The sequence below is a fragment of the Choristoneura fumiferana genome, chromosome 9 (assembly GCF_025370935.1).
Source record: "Choristoneura fumiferana chromosome 9, NRCan_CFum_1, whole genome shotgun sequence".
Taxonomy (NCBI): domain Eukaryota; kingdom Metazoa; phylum Arthropoda; class Insecta; order Lepidoptera; family Tortricidae; genus Choristoneura; species Choristoneura fumiferana.
In genome coordinates this window covers 1,244,748-1,264,744 of record NC_133480.1, presented here as the reverse complement: position 1 = coordinate 1,264,744, position 19,997 = coordinate 1,244,748, and the positions used below count along the sequence as shown (strand labels likewise).

At 41.7% G+C, this 19,997-nt stretch overlaps 1 protein-coding gene across 3 annotated transcripts in view; it reads left to right on the top strand.

The window, feature by feature from the left end:
* The first annotated feature begins 15,221 nt into the window (after window positions 1-15,221).
* The window catches only part of LOC141430920 (alpha-ketoglutarate-dependent dioxygenase alkB homolog 7, mitochondrial), an 11,839-nt gene continuing 7,063 nt past the window's right edge, over window positions 15,222-19,997 (top strand). Inside the window, exons 1-3 of one of the 3 annotated variants that reach the window (XM_074091808.1) lie at window positions 15,222-15,461; window positions 16,040-16,227; window positions 16,981-17,163. In XM_074091808.1, coding sequence (XP_073947909.1) covers window positions 15,332-15,461; window positions 16,040-16,227; window positions 16,981-17,163 — 501 coding nt within the window. In that variant the 5' untranslated portion in view covers window positions 15,222-15,331. The other 2 variants (XM_074091810.1, XM_074091809.1) reach the window with 2 other exon arrangements.

Here is a 19,997-nt window from a genome sequence, read left to right as displayed (position 1 = left end):
GAATTTTCCTATACTTTATCGTTCTGAAAGTTGTTTCAAAATTGTCCCAAAATCTCGTGCCCGCGACCTGAGTTATTCAAGGTGTTTAGGTCAAATACCATTTTTTGCGATTATTATGTCGGTTTCTAGTGCTTCAATGCTGTTAGCATTTATTATAAAAATTGTAAAAGAATGCAAAATTTATGACAATTTTACAAGTAAGTATTTAATTTTTTTTTTAATACGCTCAACTATTTTTGAGATAAGAGTGATCCGCATCAGGTGATCTTGTATAAGTATGAAAAAAAAAGCATCAAGGCGTCGAAAATTTTCTTCTCTACTGCCGTCACCCGGAGTGCCGCATTATTAGAGCTGTTGTTGGTTAATGTCATGCCGTCATCTCATCAGTTACGCAACCTGCACAATACAGTTCCATCAATACGAGTGTCAAGCTGAGATGGGATAGAAAGGTCACGTACCAGCCAATTATTAGCGCGTTTCCAAATGCTGTGACCCCACTCGGAATGTCGGAATGCCGAGTTGTTGAATTGGTAATAACGGTATGGATCGACAATGTAAATTAGCTTTTATTAAATTACATAATGGAATGACAATTTACGGTCCGAGGGTTGCCGACGGTGCTGGCTGAAAATCAGCCCTGGGGTGTTCTTAACGCTTCAGCATTATGCTGAGCCAGTGTCCGATTCATAACCGCAATGACACATACTCGTACCTTTGTGTTGTTTATTTGTACCTAATAATATTGTTGTCTTGTGTTGTGAATAAATGTATTTTCTTTCTTTCTTTACAATTTCAAGTTAATAAAATACAGCATGCTTACTAATAAGTATAATTAATTATTATAAATGCAAAAGTAAGTTTGTTTGTTACGATGGTAATATAAAAAAGTTATATGTAAAAGAGCCTTTAGCGGCCTACTTACTGAAAAAACGTCATGATCTGAGAAACTGCTTATTTCGACAATCCGTTGCTCATACGAGTATACGAGCGATATTCAAATATATTGCACATGTTTTTCCACATAATACAACAATTATGTACCTATTAGCGAATATTGCTCGCCGCTCCCGTGCATAGTCGGCGATAACAGTTTATAGAGCGCGTTCCAGACGGTTGTAAGCTAGCGTCCCAACCCCTGTTGACCTTGCTTGTTGCCATCCATGTAACTAGACAGCAGTTGTAAATTAAATTTCCAACACGACCTTCAATTAAACGTCCTTGGCAGACAGGCGCTATGTTATGCTACTGATATGCTAGCTCGTTGGCGCGTGGTTGTAAACCGTATCTATAGCCGAAACACAATCCGTGGTTGTAAACCAAGTTCCAACCAAGGTCACCGCTCTTGGGACGCTGGTTTACAGCCGTCTGGAACGCTTACTAAATGACTGCGGAAGAGTTCAATGAGGCCGAAGGTTGGTCACTGGCGTGTGTTTAACGCACGCAACACGTGTGGGGTCGTACGTGACGCAGCGTCTTCAGTCGGAAGTCACGGCTGGCACGACGCTCTCAGCTACGGCAAAGATTAAGTAGCACTTGTAGCTACATATTATGGATTCATATACTTAAATATTTAAATAGCATCTCCTCAAAATACATCTTAAACACATCTGAAGCACTCCTTCAGCACCTATTTAAATTGTATTGGGACATAATTTAAAAAAGTGAAATGTCATAAATGTGCGTGTTGGCAACACAGTTCATTCTCTCACCTCTGACACTTTTTTTCGTAGCCTCTGACCAAAGACCTCTGACCTCAGACCGACCCAGTACGTACTTATTAAAAATTAGTAAAATAAACCACTGAAGACCCTACGAATTATCTTAATTTAACAACAATACAAATATAGTTGCTTAGTTTCCACGTATTTCGATTCCCAAAAGGTTCTCTAAACAACAACTCATTCAAACACTTGAGGCGGATAACTTCTTTGAGGATAAAAACAACCTAAGTACATAGATGCAAAGTCCTTCACCTTTAAGGTCATCTAACTTCATAGATATTCATACAGCACGACATAGGGCACGACGTTTTAGTCTCGGCGCCAGTTCCGTGTGATGCCATCTACTAAATTGTAGCTAAAAATGTTGCTCAAGTCACTCATTTCGTACCCTAGGTACATACTATACCTTACTCGACACTTTTAAAGAAAGAAAGAGAGATTTATTTTGGCTCCATAAGTACCACCATCTCACAGCGCCTTATTTTAACGGTTGGCATGCAACGTAACCTCGAGACTACCGATGCCGTGTAGAGGTGACATAACATAACAGTCCCGGTAAACAAACTCTCGCAAATATCACGATTTCCGTCAAATGTTTACATTTTCAGCAAACACAGCTATCTCTCACATTGACACGAGGTAAACAAGACGCGTAGAAACCGGTGTTTTTGTTTCCATCAAAAGCAGTGTCAGTACATTTCCAGAAGGTACCTATTTACTACTAATGATGTACTAATGTTATACCGGGTGGGGCCTATAATATGAGCAAATGATTAAAACATATTATGATTGGTTTTTTGGAGTCTTTTTGTATTTTTTATTTCAAATCCAAATTTGTTACTTTTACGGGTATCCCGTGAAACCATATCGAAAATACAAACTGAGACATGGATGCAGAGAAAAACCAGAAAAAGAGACCAGCGCTGGGAATCGAACCCAGGTCCTCAGCAATCCGTGCTGCGTGCTGTAACCTCTACACCACCGCTGGACAGGAATCTAGACACGAATTTTTCCAATGCATACATATCTCAGATTGCTTATTTCTACTACGCTACTTATGCTACTTAATCATAATTTGATTGCTTAGTAGCGACATCTCTTGTCTGGGTGAGCGGTTGGTTCCGAAAGAGTGTGACGTCTCTCGATGAGTGCGGAACATAGATGCAATGAAAGTGCGTCAACGGAATTTAGATGCAGTCTGATTGCGCCTGCCACCCTAGCCTGTCAAACGGATACTAGCGCCACCTAGCCTGCACAGGAACTCCCAATGTGAAAGATTAGGAGCGGTCACACCGCTGCTTATTAAAAAACGTTGACGGTACGGAATCGCGTGACGCACGTATACGCACCGCTTTTATCGCATGCCCTCCACAGTCCACGCCGCTGCTCAAAATACGCAGACGGTGCGGAATCGCAGTGACGTGCCGCAAACGTCACGACTTTTGGTCCACCAGCTTGGTCTCTAGAGCGTGCGGTAAAGTCCTGACGTTTATGGCACGTCACTGCGATTCCGCACGTCTTTGTATTTCGCGATTCCGTACCGTCATCGTTTTTTAAGCAGCGGTGTGGCCGCGGCCTTTATGTTGAGTCCAGCCGTTAGACCAGCGCCGGCGCCGGCAAGTCGAACCTTCACACACAGCTCGTAACCCATTGAGGACGTGGAACTCCTCAGCCGGCTGCCCCGGTGTTCAGTACATAAAACAACAAGTACATACCTACTTACCCTACTCGATTTAGCATGACTATGTTTGATTCCGCACATTATGTTTGTTCCGTTGCGTGATAAGTTTGATTACAGAGCAGTGTGGCTTCCTATCAAGTCTTACCACATTACGGTCAGCTTTTATCATCATCATCAATCATCATATCAGCCGTAAGACTCAGAAGACATTAGTGATACACTTGCTTAGAAAAATGTTTGCAATGTATACTACAAGCGTGCTTAGGGGATGAGCCACACACCACAAATAGGGCCAGAACAAAAATTCATCCCCATATTACGTGTAGGGGAGGTACTTGCCCCAAAAAAATTGTTCTTAATTTTTTTTATTTTACAACCTTGTCCACGTGGACATACATTTATAAATAAATATCCATGCAAAATTATAGCTTCCTGGCACTAACAGTCTCTAAGCTAAGCCGCGGACAGACGGACGGACAGTTACCCGTACATTATAGCGAAACTACTGTATAAAGGTTCCTTGTAACTTAGGACTACGAAATCCTTAAAATGTTTTCTATCCAATATGACCTTTCAGGTGGCTACTGAAGAGAGTCCTGAATGATTCCGAAAGGTATAAATTAGTCCCACAATGTTTATCGGTCAGCGATCCGCGCTTGGCAACCGCCAGTGGTTGACATTGGCGCGTTACATTACACTACGTAATTATATAGTGTTACATTACAAGCTGCGCGGTTACTGACATTGCTGCGAGGCGCAGACGCGGGCCAGCAATAAAGAGTTCCTTCGTATGCTGCGGGGCTACTACAAAATTCGGAGTTCGTGTCGTTCGGTCTCTCTGACACTCATACTATTTAATACGAGATTGAGAGAGACGGTACGATACGAACTTCGATTTTTGAATTTCGGAGTAGGCCCTCTGGGTGAAGGGAGACGTAAGAGGAGCAGGAACAATCCTACCCTACCCTCTTAGTAGGTAATAGTAATTGATAATGGGTCGTTCACAAGTAAAATCCCCACACCTTTAACCTGTCCTCTCCCAGAGGCACAAATTTGTGCCCTAATTCCTTTGATCCTGTTATCCTGGGAGATGACAGATTAATTGCAGATTGACCAGTGTAGGTATGATGGTCCTGCTAACGTCTCCCGAACAGGGCTGCCAGGTCTTTTTCGAATAAATACCCAACAGTGAGCAAAAAAAAACGCTTCCAACGCGCACGAAGCGGCAACATCGAGTGTCGATTGCGTAAAATCTGACAGTTCAATCGGTTATCAGGGAGAAAAATTTACTTATCAGAAATAAAAATACCGAACCGCCCATACTTCGGTATTTTTGTTATACCGAACACCGAACACAGTGCTAAAATACCGAACGGTTCGGTAAAATACCGAACACCTGGCAAGCGCTCCCGAAACACCAACTCAAGAACACGTAAAAACCAGGCTGACTAACTTAACTGTTTACGCAGAAACTGTTTTGAAGTGATAATCATTTACGGGAATATGAGCGCACGTGTGCGCGCCGTGAGATTTCATAGGTACCTTTGCTGTCTACTACTCTACTAGATCTAGTGGCGTGGCATTTTGACAATTAGATTCCTAGCTACCGGTATGTCTATTTTTTTTCTCTTTACGTATATTCTTCTTAGGATCGGCACCCACTATCGGCACGGCATGGCAAGGAATCCTTCGGCATACCTACGCGCAGACGCACACTGACGGCAATTATTGCCGAGGAGTTTTCAGGCATTTCGAAATCTGCTTAGGAATGCCGAGGAGTTCTCAGGGATACCTACATTGCTCTAAGTGACGGTGTCTTCAAGCAAATGGCTGCGCGCACGGCGCGGGGTGCGTGCCCCTAATAGCCAGCCGAAACTATGGGTAGCCGAGGGTTGGGTCCTTAGGTATGCCTTACTCTACCGAGGACTTCCGAGGTATACCTTGACAGTCGTGCCCTGCGATGCAGTGCCAATAGTGGGTGCCGGGGCCTTATTAGTCAGTCTGTGGGCCTATTTATTCGTATAAAAGATTGCGTCAAAAGTAGTCGCTATACAAACCCATTGGCGTAGAACCCTCGAACTGTGACATGCGATTGTAATAACGCTTGCAGCACCGTAAGGGGTTTGCCAACGAAGCACCACGCCATGACGAGCGCGCGGGGCATGGGGCCGATAGGCCGCCGCGACGCTCCGCTGCCCTTAGGCGGAGTAAGCAACTGCCTGGAGTGCCTGCTGGCACGTACCACGAAGTGCAAAATTCGAACTTCTTATCTTGCCGTCCCGCTATTACGCTTAATATTTTACAAGCTTTTATTTAGTTTCACCTGCCCCGTTGTCTGTCTGTCTGTAATGAAATCTTGCAAGTTAAATTCGACCAACTTCCAGTAGCTTGATTGACTTGAAATTTGGAAGTATAAGTACATAAGTAGATTGCGTGAAAATGACAATACAATAATCTGGTAGTGACATCCTGAGGTGGTAGTCCGGCCAGGATGTCTCCACAGAACAGAACTCTTCAACGATTAATGGCATCGACTTGAAATTTGGTATGCAAATGTAGTTTGGGTGACAATGCAAGTACAGTCAACAAACTTGTATTAAAAATGATTTTTTTCCCAAAAACTTATTTAATACGCGAGGGACGTACGATACGAACTTCAATTTTCGAATTTTGTAATAGACCCCATATCAACTAGGGGCCCGCGCGTGCACAAAGGAAACTTGAACCGTTTCATATTGTAAATTTTGAAATTGAAAAATTTTACGCGGATTTTTTAAAAAATAACTGAGCTTTTCCACTGATTAAAGCTACAAAATATTACGAACGTAAGCTTTCCAATATAACCCTCGAGAGAGCTTTGCACAAACGCAGCGAGCTGCGAGATGACACCGTTATGCAACTTTAGCAAGCACACAAAAGCTAACAAGCAGGTCGTAGAGTAAGGAACAATGTGCCTAACGCGTGCCTTTACTTGGTTTGGATAGGTATTTAACTAAATGTAAACAAACTTCAGCTGCCAGATTTGGTACATTCAAGGATTTTAAACATTTTACTTATCTATCATTGTAATACAAACTAGACTAGCGTATTTCAGTACAGAAATGGAAATGTTTAGATAGTTTAATGGGGGAATTTCAATATTTAAGACAACAATTGACGATGTTTTGTTTACATTTAGTTAAATACCTATCGAAACCAAGTATAAATATGAAGAGCCGTCCTAATGGATTCAGGATTCATTACACTCCTATTAAGCCCAACGAGTTACCAATTTATACTTGTAATCGATTCACTTGTGTAAAATTATTCAGTAAATGTCATTTAAGCGCGATAAATTTATTTAAGTGTGCTAAACTAGTTTATTTCCATTTGATTCGCATCTGTACGAGTATTAGACTGATTAATTGCAATTGACTGTAATTTCAAGCTACCCTTGAAAGTAAACTAGATATCGCCACTCACTGTACCTACATTATGTTCGAAGTTATATTGGTACAGTTACAGCGGCGCACGCGCATTGTGCCACGCCGCTCCATTAGCCAAACGACGGTAATCCGAACCCCCGCGGACAGCGACATCTCTCGATTACACAACGCACGCTTACGAAAACGATCGTGCGTTCGACTCCCTGTTTGAACCAAATACGTCAGTTGCACACATAACGACTCGCTCGACTAGCTGCCTAAAAACTAAGTTTAGACACGCTAGCCTGGCCTCTCTATTGCATAGTGCTAACTTTTATTACTTTTATGATCATTATACCGGCATAAAATACCTAAGTAGTGGTTTACCCAAAAACCAATAGTTTTTAAACTGTGGCGCGTGTGTGCACGTATTTAGACGTTGATTCTGCACAAGGTCTCTGCTCTGACCGTATAATTTTCAGTTTTTAATTATTCAAGGTTAACATTACATAATACGAGTATTTGCGACGGGATGTGGACCGCGTTACGTTCAATGCGACGCGTCGAAATATCGGGAGCTAATTAAAGATAATAATGGCTTCCATCGCGCAACAAAATTATCCTTCATCATCATCATCCCAGCCTATATACGTCCCACTGCTGGGCACAGGCCTCCTCTCAGAACAAGAGGGCTTGGGCCATAGTTCCCACGCGGGCCCAGTGCGGATTGGGAACTTCACACGCACCATTGAATTTCTTCGCAGGTTTGTGCAGGTTTCCTCAAGATGTTTTCCTTCACCGCAAAGCTCGTGGTAAATTTCAAATGTAATTCCGCACATGAATCGAACGGTGCGAGCCGGGGTTTGAACACACGACCCTCTGTTTGAGAGGCGATGGGTCAAACCACTAGGCCACCACGGCTTCAAAAATTATCCTTACCTACTAATATTATTAACGCGAAAGCGTCTGTAGTTTGTTCCACGTGTACGCCTCAGCAGAGCGGAACCAAATTGTTCTGAAACTTTGCAATAGAAATTGTTTTTTTTTTCCGGACTGCCGAAGGAGGGTTACTGTATAAGGAGTCCTTATATCCCGAAAAATAGCTGTTCGAAAATCGATTAAGTAATATACTACGTGATTAGCCGATTGATTTACACGTATTTACATAAATCGGCTAATTGTAATTAGTACTTAAGTACCTACAATACAACATACAATTTTACTATAGTAGACAGACAGTGTAAATAAAAAAAACTAAGTAATTAAATTAACGCTAGTTTTAATATAAAATTCCTCAATCATAGTGGTGTTGTATAGTATGAGCAATTAAAAAGATTAAGGAATACATAGAACGTTATTTGGACTTTCTCTTTTATTACATTTTATTTCATTTTCATATAAGCTATTCTACAACATCTTTAAAGGATAAACGATTATGAAGTTAGTGTTACAGGTTGCAGAAGCATCAGTATAGATGTGCGCCGCCGCAGTGGCAGGCGCAGGCGGCGCGTGCGCATTAGAAACCGCGCGCTGCGGGTCACACGATTCAGAGAAGGAAAGTCATGTGCAGCCACCAGTACGCACAACGTGACATTAAGCTTGAATTTGTTATTATATTTTTATGGTTTCTAATCTTGCGAGTGTACTTGGTTGTTTGTAAGGAATATAATACCGGTTGCGGCCTGCTGCGCTGCCTGCGCAGGCGGCGGAACGACGACGCGTTAGTGCGCTTGCTTCTGCACCCGAATAGATGCAAAACGTGGCTGGATTAATTGAAGAATTCGAACTTCGTATGTTGCCGTCCCGCTGACGTTAGCTTTATGTAATACGAGCGTGAGAGGGACGGTAGGATACAAACTTCAATTTTCGAATTTCATCAGTCACACCTTTCAGAAGTGGTTAGCCTAGTGGTTTAACCTGTGGCCTGCCAGGCAAACGGTCGCGGGCTCGAGTATAAGTTCGCACTTTCTGAGTTTTTGTAACTTATACCTACGAGTATGCGTAATTATATTGGTAATTTACGACGAGGTAAAATATCATGAATGAGGAAGCACTCATACGAAAAAAAACAATGATGTTTACGTTAAAAATAAAAAGAGCTGAGTGTTCGAGTTTGCTTTTAAATTAATCTTAGTGAACAGCAAACTTCAGCAAACCAGCCAGTAGTCTACACTCCACGCTACCAACTCTTTTAAAATATCTGTACTTGAAGGTTTTTTAGATTTTGGAATTATAATTGGTTTTTTTTTGGAGTCTTTTTGTATTTTTTATTTCAACTCCAAATTTGTTACTTTTACGGGTATCCCGTGAAACCATATCGAAAATACAAACTGAGATATGGATGCACAGAAAAACCAGAAAAAGAGACCAGCGCTGGAATCGAACCAGGTCCTCAGCAATCCGTGCTGCGTGCTATAACCCCTACACCACCGCTGGACAGAATCTTAGAAACGAATCCTATGCATACATATCTCTGGTTACCAGACAGGACCTGGGTTCGATTCCCAGCGCTGGTCTCTTTTCTGTTTTCTGTATCCTATCTCAGTTTGTATTTCGATAGATTTTGGATTACAAACTCGGAAAATATTAAATCTTCAACATGATCATCCATTAGACATAGGCCTTCTCCGAGTGCCATTGCGCCCTGTCATCGGCTTGACGCAAATCTTCTTGACAGTTTCAAATTTAATAAAATCCTTTTAAGTCGAATAGAAAGCTCTACTCTATTTCCGACGGCGGACTTACGGCTTGTTGTAAGTATTATTAGCGTCCAGTGCCCTTAGTGTAGTGCTATAACGCCTATAACCTAACCAACAAAAAGTAGGAAAACTCCCGACTTTGTCACTTCAAAGTTCAATATCTCAGAAACGGCTGAACCGATTTTGATGAAACATATCTAAGAACCATTGCTAGAAAATCTGCTTTTAATTAAAAAAACCGCATTCAAATCGGTCCACCCGTTTAAGAGCTACGGTGCCACAGACAGACACCCACATAAACACACAGACACACATAGCGGTCAAACTTATAACAACCCCTCTTTTTGCGTCGGGGGTTAATAAAACGACACAAATCATACGCTTCCTGCCGGTAATCCTAGTTAGTAATGGACATCAGGACGCTAATTTCATTAATAGAATTTCTTATTTAATTACATCTCGACGAACGTTTTACCTAAACTATCTAAGTAAGTAATAACTATCTAACTAACTATCTAAGTTTGTGTTTTTGAAACTGGCAGGAAACTGATAAACACGTGTTTCCTCTTAACGATCAAAGTTATCTCATTTTTGTTGAATTTTGAATTTTAACTTTAAAAAAATGAGGGCAAATTTGTTAAGAGGAAATACGAGTGTTTATCTGTTTCCTGCCAGTTTAAAAAATCCAAACCTAGATACTTAGGTATAATACGAATGGCAATCAAACCGATAATGACACTTAATTACTGTAGAATATAACACTCCAAATATGTTCTAATGGAAACGAGAGTTCAGTCAAAATCATTTCGACAAAGAAAGTGGTCAATAATCAATAATAATTTACTTTAATTTCCTGTTCTTGTGCCTACTGCTGCATCGTATTAAAATAAAGTTGTAATCTACAGGGAAAATCTGGCTCAAAATATTTAGAATGTGAGAAAACATGGCAGCAACAGGTGCAAGTATTATAATATTATACCTTTCCCCAACGTAAATTTGGAAAACCCCCGACTTTGTCACTTCAACATTCATTATCTCAAAAAACGGCTAAACCGTTTTTGATGAAACACGTCTAAGAACCATCGCTAGAAAACCAGATTTCAAATAAAAAAAACACCCGTTTAAGTGCTACAGTGCCACAGACAGACACACATAACGGTCAAACCTATAACACCCCTCTTTTTAACCCCCGACGCAAAAAGAGGGGTGTTATATATTTGACCGCTATGTGAGTCTATGTGTCTGTATGTCTGTCTGTGGCACCGTAGCTCTTAAACGGGTGGACCGATTTGAATGCGGTTTTTTTTAATTGAAAGTAGGTTTTCTAGCGATGGTTCTTAGACATGTTGTATCAAAATCGGTTCAGCCGTTTTTGAGATATTGAACTTTGAAGTGACAAAGTCGGGGTTTTCAACTTTTTGTTGCTTATATAGGTTATTGCGTCGGAAAGCTCTCGGACACAATACAAGCGCACCAAACGACTTAAATTAATAACAACGATTTATTGGGAATTCGCGCGGGTGTTTATTATTAAAATACTGGAATTTCAATTCAACTTCCTTCCGTTTCCGTTCCTTCTTCCCTTCCTTCTGTAAAACAGCACGAGCGTAGAAAGAGATGGTTAATGCGATCGCGAGCATCATGGTTCACGCGAACGAAGATACGGGTAGGTAGTGGACATTTAATAGGTAGGTACCGTTGAAATAATCTACTAGAAAGACCTAGCGGTTTTCAAATGGCGATTATTAACCTCCAAACGTCAATTGCAATCTAATGTTGTATAGTTGATGAGTGCAATTTACAATCTAAAGCTGCAGCGGCCTCGCGAGCCCAGCGCTGGGCCGCGTGGGGCCGTCCCGCCCCGCGGCGCTTGCGCCACCTCACAATGAATAGCGCCGATTTAAATGATCTCAGATTCGTCTCGCGTTACTTAACCTAATGAGCGGGTACAGTCAACGGAACAATATCTTATGTGAAACTGTTGGCGTGGCGTTTCGTTCGCAGATACAAATACAAATTTCGCTTGAAATATGGTACAAGAGGTGTTAATTAAAAGACAATATTGGTTCACATATTTCACCATCATCTGGCATGCAAAATGTCATAAATTACAATTATTATTTTTTATCATCATCCCAGCCTATATACGTCCCACTGCTGGGCACAGGCCTCCTCTCAGAACAAGAGGGCTTGGGCCATAGTTCCCACGCGGGCCCAGTGCGGATTGGGAACTTCACACGCACCATTGAATTGCTTCGCAGGTTTGTGCAGGTTTCCTCACGATGTTTTCCTTCACCGCATAGCTCGTGGTAAATTTCAAATGTAATTCCGCACATGAATTTCGAAAAACTCAGAGGTGCGAGCCGGGGTTTGAACCCACGACCCTCTGCTTGAGAGGCGATAGGTCAAACCACTTAGGCCACCACGGCTCTATTATTATTTTTTATATTACAATCAAAATGTCACCTGATTTATTATTGATCAAAAGAAGAAAAGTATTCGGCAACTGAGTAGAAACCCTTTGACACAAGCCAAGCTTTAAGTTTTTGCTTAAACATTTTTAAAGGCAATTGTTTCATACCACTACTTAGTCTATTATATATTTTAATTGCCATACAAAAAGTGTTTCGACCATACAGAGCTGTTTTTTTTGCGAGGAGCGACTAATCTATCTGGGTACCTCGTATTAAAATGACATCTCGATATGTTGTGAACGGTTCCGGGTTAGTTTTAACAAATACACATATTATTATTTCGTACTAGCTGTTTCCCGCGGCTTCGCCCCCGTTGTAATTTTTCTAAATTTTCTTCCATAAAAACCTTCTCCTGACAATAACGAACACAACAAATAAAGAATTGGCGAAATAGGTCCAGCCGTTCCGAGTTTTGCGCTTAGCAACACATTTTACGATTTATTTTTATTTATTTCGTATATATGCGTGTATTTCGTGTATGCATGGAACTGTCAAAAGTTGCAGATTTGTAAAGATTTGCAGAGCAGTTGCTGACGTTGTGGTTATTAATACGAATTTTTGCACTGCCACGCGGATGAAACGCGAAGCGGACGCCTCATGGCTACCCTGTTTCCGACAGTTGATAAAAAAAACTCACTACAATGCCCACTAAGTATTTTTATAACAATAATTTGAAACAGTTGATGCAATGATGATGTCCTCCATGCCGTGTCCGACAAAGGCGAACCTTTAGGCCAGGGTTTCTCAAAGTGGGGTCCACGGACCCCTTAGGGGTCCGTAGCAGGTACCGTGTGTCAGGGGTCCACAGTAGGTCAGTCATAGATGAGAGTATGTACAAAGGGTCAGTCTGTAAACCTATTTACTAGGAAATTTCCAAAAAAATTTTTGACAGGGGTCCGCGGAATTGTTTAAATTGTGAAAGTGGTCCGTGACTGCATAAAGTTTAAGAAACCCTGCTTTAGGCTGTTTATTATGTGCCCGAATATGGCTGGCAAAGCCAAACTTAGTCTTAAAGGTCCTAATTACAGGGCGTGCAATGTAATTGACCACTATCATTGGAAGGTCTCGGGCGGGTCTTTATAATACTTAAGACGTTTGGCATCCAGGTGTTCCAAGCGATGCGTCTCAAAATTTGCAACAGCCTTATTTACAGAGCTGCGCCATTCGATCCAGTCTCTGCTTTTATAAAACTTTATAAAACAGAAAACAACGTGAACACCCAACCGACACACCAATGGGTTTGAACCCATGATAATGACACGATTCAAAATCAAAATCATGTGCTCTTAAAAGGGGGAGTGGTAAACAGTGGCGACATCGATTCCAGAAGGACAGTGTTGTAGCTAGGCGTGGGCGAAGCAGCAGGGCTACTACGAAACTCGAACTCGAAGTTCGTGTCGTGTGGTCCCTCAAACACTTATACTATTTAATACGAGAGTGAGAGGACGGTACTAGAGGTGGTAAATCCGGATCTGAAGATTCAAAAGAGTCAGATCCTCAAGCGGATCCGAATCCCTTAATGACTCCTTTCAAATCTTATTGACTCCGGAGTTACTAACTCCGACTGGATCGAGCGGCCCGCCTCGCTCGTGATCGCCGTCACGCTCACTCACACTGACTCGCTCCGTCTGCCTACTTTCGCTCTCGCTCGGCTCGGATCGGATCGGCAGGGCTACTACGAAACTCGAAGTTCGTATCGTACCGTCCCTCTCGCTCTCGTATTAAATAGTATAAGTGTCAGAGGGACCGCACGACACGAACTTCGATTTTGGAGTTTCGTAGTAGCCCTGCGGATCGGATCTTGGACTTGGATCGTATTATCTATGTTTGGTTGGTCGCGTTCGGTTCGTAGTAGCCCTGCGGATCGGATCTTGGACTTGGATCTTATTATCTATCTATGTTTGGTTGGTCGGTTCGGTTCGGTACTCGGACTTGACTAACGAACGAATCTTTTTCTCTCTCACGAATCTGTACTTCAGTTCAGTCAGCGGGTGGGGCACCGCAGTACCGTACCGGCACCGACCGACGAACCGAGCCGGAGCGGATCGGCCATAGATAAATTAATAATCGCTCGAGAGAACCGGAGTCAATAAAGGAGTCGGATTCAATAAGCGGATTCGGTACCGACACCGGAGCTGGATCTAGTGAGTCAGAACACTTCGCTAGTTGAGATTACCCATGTCTAGACGGTACGATACGAACTTCGAGTTTCGTAGTTGCCCTGCAGGCCCTTGCTCCATGTGTATTTTAGGCCCTACGCCGCCACTATAGACGAAAAATGCGATTAGGTATTATTTTGTTTTTTTATAGAATAGGGGGCACCTGATGGTAAGCAATTACCGTCACCCATGGACACCTGCAACAACAGAAGAGTCACAAGTGCGTTGCCGGCCTGTTAGGTAGGAGCCTTGCAGGTTTATACTTCCAATCTCTTATTATTATTTATAATAATGTTCCCTGCTGACTGTACTACGCCGGCGTAAGAATCGTAATTACTTATTTGTAAAATTTTAATGACCTATTGAAGTTATTGTAATGTGCCTAAAGTTACGGTTTACATCGTGCATGTATGTACAGGTAATCTTAATCGTAATAAGTAATTTATTAAAGGAATTTTAACTCTAAGGTTCAATATTAGACTGATGTTAGTTGAACGTTGGCTAAGAACAGCAGGGCTACTACGAAATTCGAAAACAACGCTCCGTGTACATACAAAGTGCTTCTGCATGACGTGTTATATTTATTTATTTGTATGAAGAAGTCGTCTTATTTTTTTTGAGGGACGACGACGACGACGAGGAGTGCCCTGTAGTAATCCGCCCCGGGAGCACCCCATGCTAAGCCGCCAGCCGCCACTGCTTTTAGCCCTAAGCTTTATCGAAGCGCAAGAAAGAAGAGCAAACGAATGAATAAAAACAAAAATTCCCGCTATGAACAACACCACAGAATAAATAATAGCATACACAATAATACGTCAAAAAGACAGCTCAAGCTTGCTTTTTAAACGCCGCTTTCTGTTTACTTACGCTCTTAACTCTTTGGGTTACTCACTAGAGTATCTTTTGAATACTGTACATACAAAACCTATCACTTAAATACTCTATCTATTAAAAAAAAAACAAAGGATCCACTTTTAAACAAATTGATCTCAAAATAACGAATCCTTTATAACATAAGGCAGGTAAATCCAACAGTTGAACGTGGCAGTCAGCTGATTGTCAATGTCAGTGTCATCAAGTTTTCGTGTTGTCTGTCAGTCAGTCAATGTAATGAAAAGTTCAACGCTGAAAAGTCAAATTATTACGTCGATTTATGGTGATTTAAATTTGAAATTAGTATTACAGTGAAAGCAATGCGTGCCCTGACATTCAGCGTGCTGCGGCGATGCAAGGCGCGGCTGTGGCGGCCGCGGTCTGCTGTGGAGGGCTCCGCGCCCGCGCCGCGGATGCTTTGCACCCAGCCGGAGCCCGCCGTCACTGCAGGTCACTTATCATCTATAATCGTATCCAAAGGACTAATTAGCTTCTCTTTTGTGAAGACTGTGGTTAGTCACTGTACTTAACTACTTAAAAACGCTCTTTCAGTAATGATTACAGTATTGATTTATGTTGGACACTTATCACTTAGCCTCACCATTTATCATTATTGATAGATAATCAAATATAATTGTTTCAAGATTTGCTTGAGTTTGCCGGTGATCAGAAAAGTTCATTCAGTCTGTATGTAACTTTGTAATAGATATTATCATGAGAGATTTAACTGTTTGTTATTATTATTCAAAATAATACACGCAGATCTTAAACTCAGGCTTTACCAGTGGTGTGGCACCATAATAACTAACAATTACCTAAATTTTTTACATCATGTCAGTGATGAGAAGTACAGCAAAATTTGTGTAAAGTAATTGCGAGGTGTAGTGTTGCATCTAAGGATGTATTTTATAAAACTCAGTTCTCACTTTCCTTGTTCTTTAGCGAAAACGTTCCCTCTAAGCTAGTGATTTTCAGTTGCTTATTTTCCAATCATATATTATTTCTAGAATATTTTGGATACATTTCAGGTGTGCAAAGCCTGGTTGAGGTGCATCCCTCTTGGCCAGAGGGGGAGCAGGCGGAACTGCGGGCGGCGGCATTGCGCGGTATGCGGGTGCTGCCGGGGTTCATCTCCGAAGAGGAGGAGACCGCGCTGCTAGCCGAGCTGGAGCCGGTGCTCAAACGCATGCGCTACGAGTTTGACCACTGGGACAATGTGAGTTGCTGTGCGTGGTACAATTATCGAAAGGGAGAACCACATTGCGCGTCTACAGCGCGTTTACAATTGTGATGTATTTAATGCAGTTGCTCTATTGCTGCAAGTTAAACCAGATTAATTTACTCTAGTTTAAAGGCATAGAAGGGTGTTTTAAGTGTACCCTTTCTTTTTTTTTAATTTTGAAGAAAATGTGGTTTTTCCTACTCAGAATCAAGAGCACAATCTATACCGATAGTTTAAAAAAATGTCCCCAAAAAAATTTCAGTTTTGCGACGTTTTTTTTCATACACTCAGTATGGGCGTGACAAAACTGACTCATAAAATTTTGTATGAAAAAAGAGGTCATTTTTTAAGAGATCAGAATTAATTGTGCTCTTAATTCTGAGTAGGAAAAACAATGTTTTTTTCCAAAAAAAAAAATTAAAATTAAAGCACTTTTTTTAAAACGCCCAGAAACTAAAAGTAATGCTGCTTACATGCATTTTTGAAGTGAACTATGTATAAATATTGAATGAAATTGAATTGTTTGAAAACAGTTGAACATAATTGAGAATCAACATTTTTACAATACAATACAATACAATAACTCTTTATTGCACACCAATACAGTAAACAGTACAGAGAAAACAAGTATATACATAGAGATTTTCAAGTAAGCAATAGGCGGCCTTTTTATTTTTTTGTTTTTATTCTTTTGTCCATGACTTCATCCAAATCGAAAGGTACAAATTGACTGTGTATGGTCATCAGGCGATCCAGGGCTACCGCGAGACAGAGAGGAGCACATGGTCAGTGGGCAACCAAGCTGTGCTGGGGCGCGTCCGGGCGGCCGCGTTCCCGGAGGGCGGGCGGGACGCGGAGCTGCTTCCGTCCGCACACGTGTTGGATCTCGCCGCCGCCGGACACATCCGCCCGCACATCGACGCCGTCCGGGTGAGGACATGACTACCATAGGCGTTTGGCGCGTTGGGTCAACTTTGAAATGAGGGCTATCGTTTTTTGTCTCACTAGATGGCGCACTGTTGCGTGAGGTTTTTAAGTATGGCTTTCAAAGTCTATTACTACAGGCGTGAAAACAAAGTTTAGATTAAAATCATATTTAATACATCTTAAAACCGTACCGTAAAAATATCGAGCATGCCACAGTGTTGCATAGTCCCCGTTTTGTTCGGAAAAAGGGAAGACAAAGGTTTCCGAAAGACAAAACTGTCTCAAAACACAGACATTCATTGCCCCGGAACGCATATTTGCCATAATTAATTTCAGATATTGCAAAATATTCACAAAATTATTCTAATTATAAATAAACCCGCGTAGCTCACCCAAAAACTATGAAATTTGACATTTCGGAGACCTCACGCTACACTAGCGCCTCTAGTGGCGAATTCACACGCGATAGCCTCATTGACGGTGCCGGTGCTCGGATTGAGCCAATGCACGCCGCTGCCGGCTACACCAACCAGCTGCACACTGATCATTGAGGCTTCTTGTCGACACGTTTTTTGTTGTGGTAGGTGACAACAGTTGATTCATCTTACTTGTGTAGAAACGGTTGTTAGGTTTGCAGAGTTCAAGAGCCTTCGGTATTTAATATAAGCATTTTTTTTATAAATGTCTCTAAAATAGGTAAGAAGGATCTTCAAGTATGAAATTGGGGTAGTGGTGGGTTTGGAAGTACCTAACAGTAAATGTGTATAAAAGTGCACCTCAAATTCTTTCATTTATTTAGGTATTTTTTATTCAGAATGATTTAGGAATTAACTTCCTTCATTGCTAGACACTTTGCAGTTGCAACTTGCAACCTTAGAGGTTGCAACTCTCTGCCAAACACACTTTACTAAGTATATTGGAATAGACAACCAAAACGCATCGAAATCGATCCATCAGTTTGACAGCTACGATGCTACATACTGACATTGGCGTCAAACAGCCATCTTTTTGCGTCGGAGATTAAAAGAGATTTTAGATTTCGTTTCGTTATATTTATGTTGATGACATCGTGAGAGTTTCGGGCAACATGCAAGTGGCGATTTGTCGTTTATTGGTGGCGTTTACGCTAGCTGAGGCGGTTTGCATGGAGAGTGGCCTGTTGAAAAATAATATGAGCAACACTCATTTCGCGCGTCGTATGCATAGGACATCACGTCAGCTAGCGTAGGTCCTGACCTGAGAGGGAGGACTTTGTTCTGCAGTGGACCTCCCGGCATGTAAAATTGGTTGTCCAAAATGAGAGATCGTTGGAGTTTTTGGGTTTTTATTTCGAAGCCGATTGCAATGGAACAGAGACAAACAAACTTAAACATCGTTATTTATATTGATGCACGATACTAGCGCCACCACATTGTTTTATTTTGGAACTAATGAGGTGCATGGTCGTCAACGGGCATCGATCATTTATTAATGAGCATGCCATCGCATGGAAAATCTCACCAAGTCTTCTCGCAGTGTAATGCGCGTTTAGATAATTATGAAAGTCGTTTCATCGCGCTCGCCAAGCGGATCCAGGTACTCGAAGATCGTGAAATAGGAAATGAAGTTCTTCGCCAAAAAGTTTCAGAGCTAGAAGAGCAACTCAACACACAAATACAAACTCGACTGAGCAACGAAATTGAAATCGCAGGTGTAAACGAATGCCCTAATGAGAGTAAAATGCACATAGTACTTACGCTGCTCAGAAGATAGGATTACCATTATCAGAGGACGACATGACCACGTGACCAGGGCTGGTCCTAAGGGTCATCAAGTGGGGACAGCAGGCCTCGGCCATTGGTGGTCAAATTTGTGAGACGTGCCAAGAGAAACGATTTCCTGAAAGCAGCAAAGAGCAGACACAATGTGACCTCTGCATCAATCAATGTAGACGGCCCTCGAGGAAGTTGTACTTCAACGAGAGATTGACAAGGCAAACCGCTTGTTATTTCGTGAGGCAAGGGAGTGGTCAAAAAACGCCGGTTTCAAGTACTGCTGGACAAGAAATGGGATCATCCTCATACGCAAGAAGCCGGTTGCCGGAATATGTGATCAGGAGTGCTGCTGATCTTGACAGATTCCACAACACAATCAGTCCAGATGAGCCCGAGAACGCCGAGCAGCCCGCGGTTCCCGGCACGCCTCAGCGCCAGGAGTGAGCTGAGACTAAGAAGGCCTTCAGCGTATTGTTTCTCTCTGTCATGCAGAATCCTTCTGCATCTGTGCTTACTTAGCCTAATTGTATACCACACTCTACACACATTTGACACACAAAATGTAGTTTCTCATAAACACTTTAATACTCAGCACTCTAAACACTTACATTGTACTCGACCTACAACAATGAGGTTCCCCATGGCAGTAAAATGTCACGTGATTAAATGTCTAGTTAATGTGCTTCAGAAATTTATGACTACCCTTCTTTTTCAAAAGTATTGCTACTTTATCAATTACGAAGATGGCATTACATGATCTTACAAATGGGTTGGACCAATCCTTTGCCATTGAATGTCATAAATTAAACAATTTAGATCAATTTAAGACTATTTTTACCACACAGTACAAATTTAAAGTCCTAACAACAAATATACGAAGCTTGCAACGCAACTTTGATGCTTTTTGTAGTAGCCTTAAAGCGTGTAGATATTGACGTTGATGCCATAATACTCACGGAGTGCTGGTTGAGAGATGGATCGGTGATTGACCAACTTCCGGGATATACTCGTTTCATACTTCTAAATTTATAAATAAGAGTCGTGGGGTTGTTGTTTGTATAAAAGACAATCTTCAGGCCACAG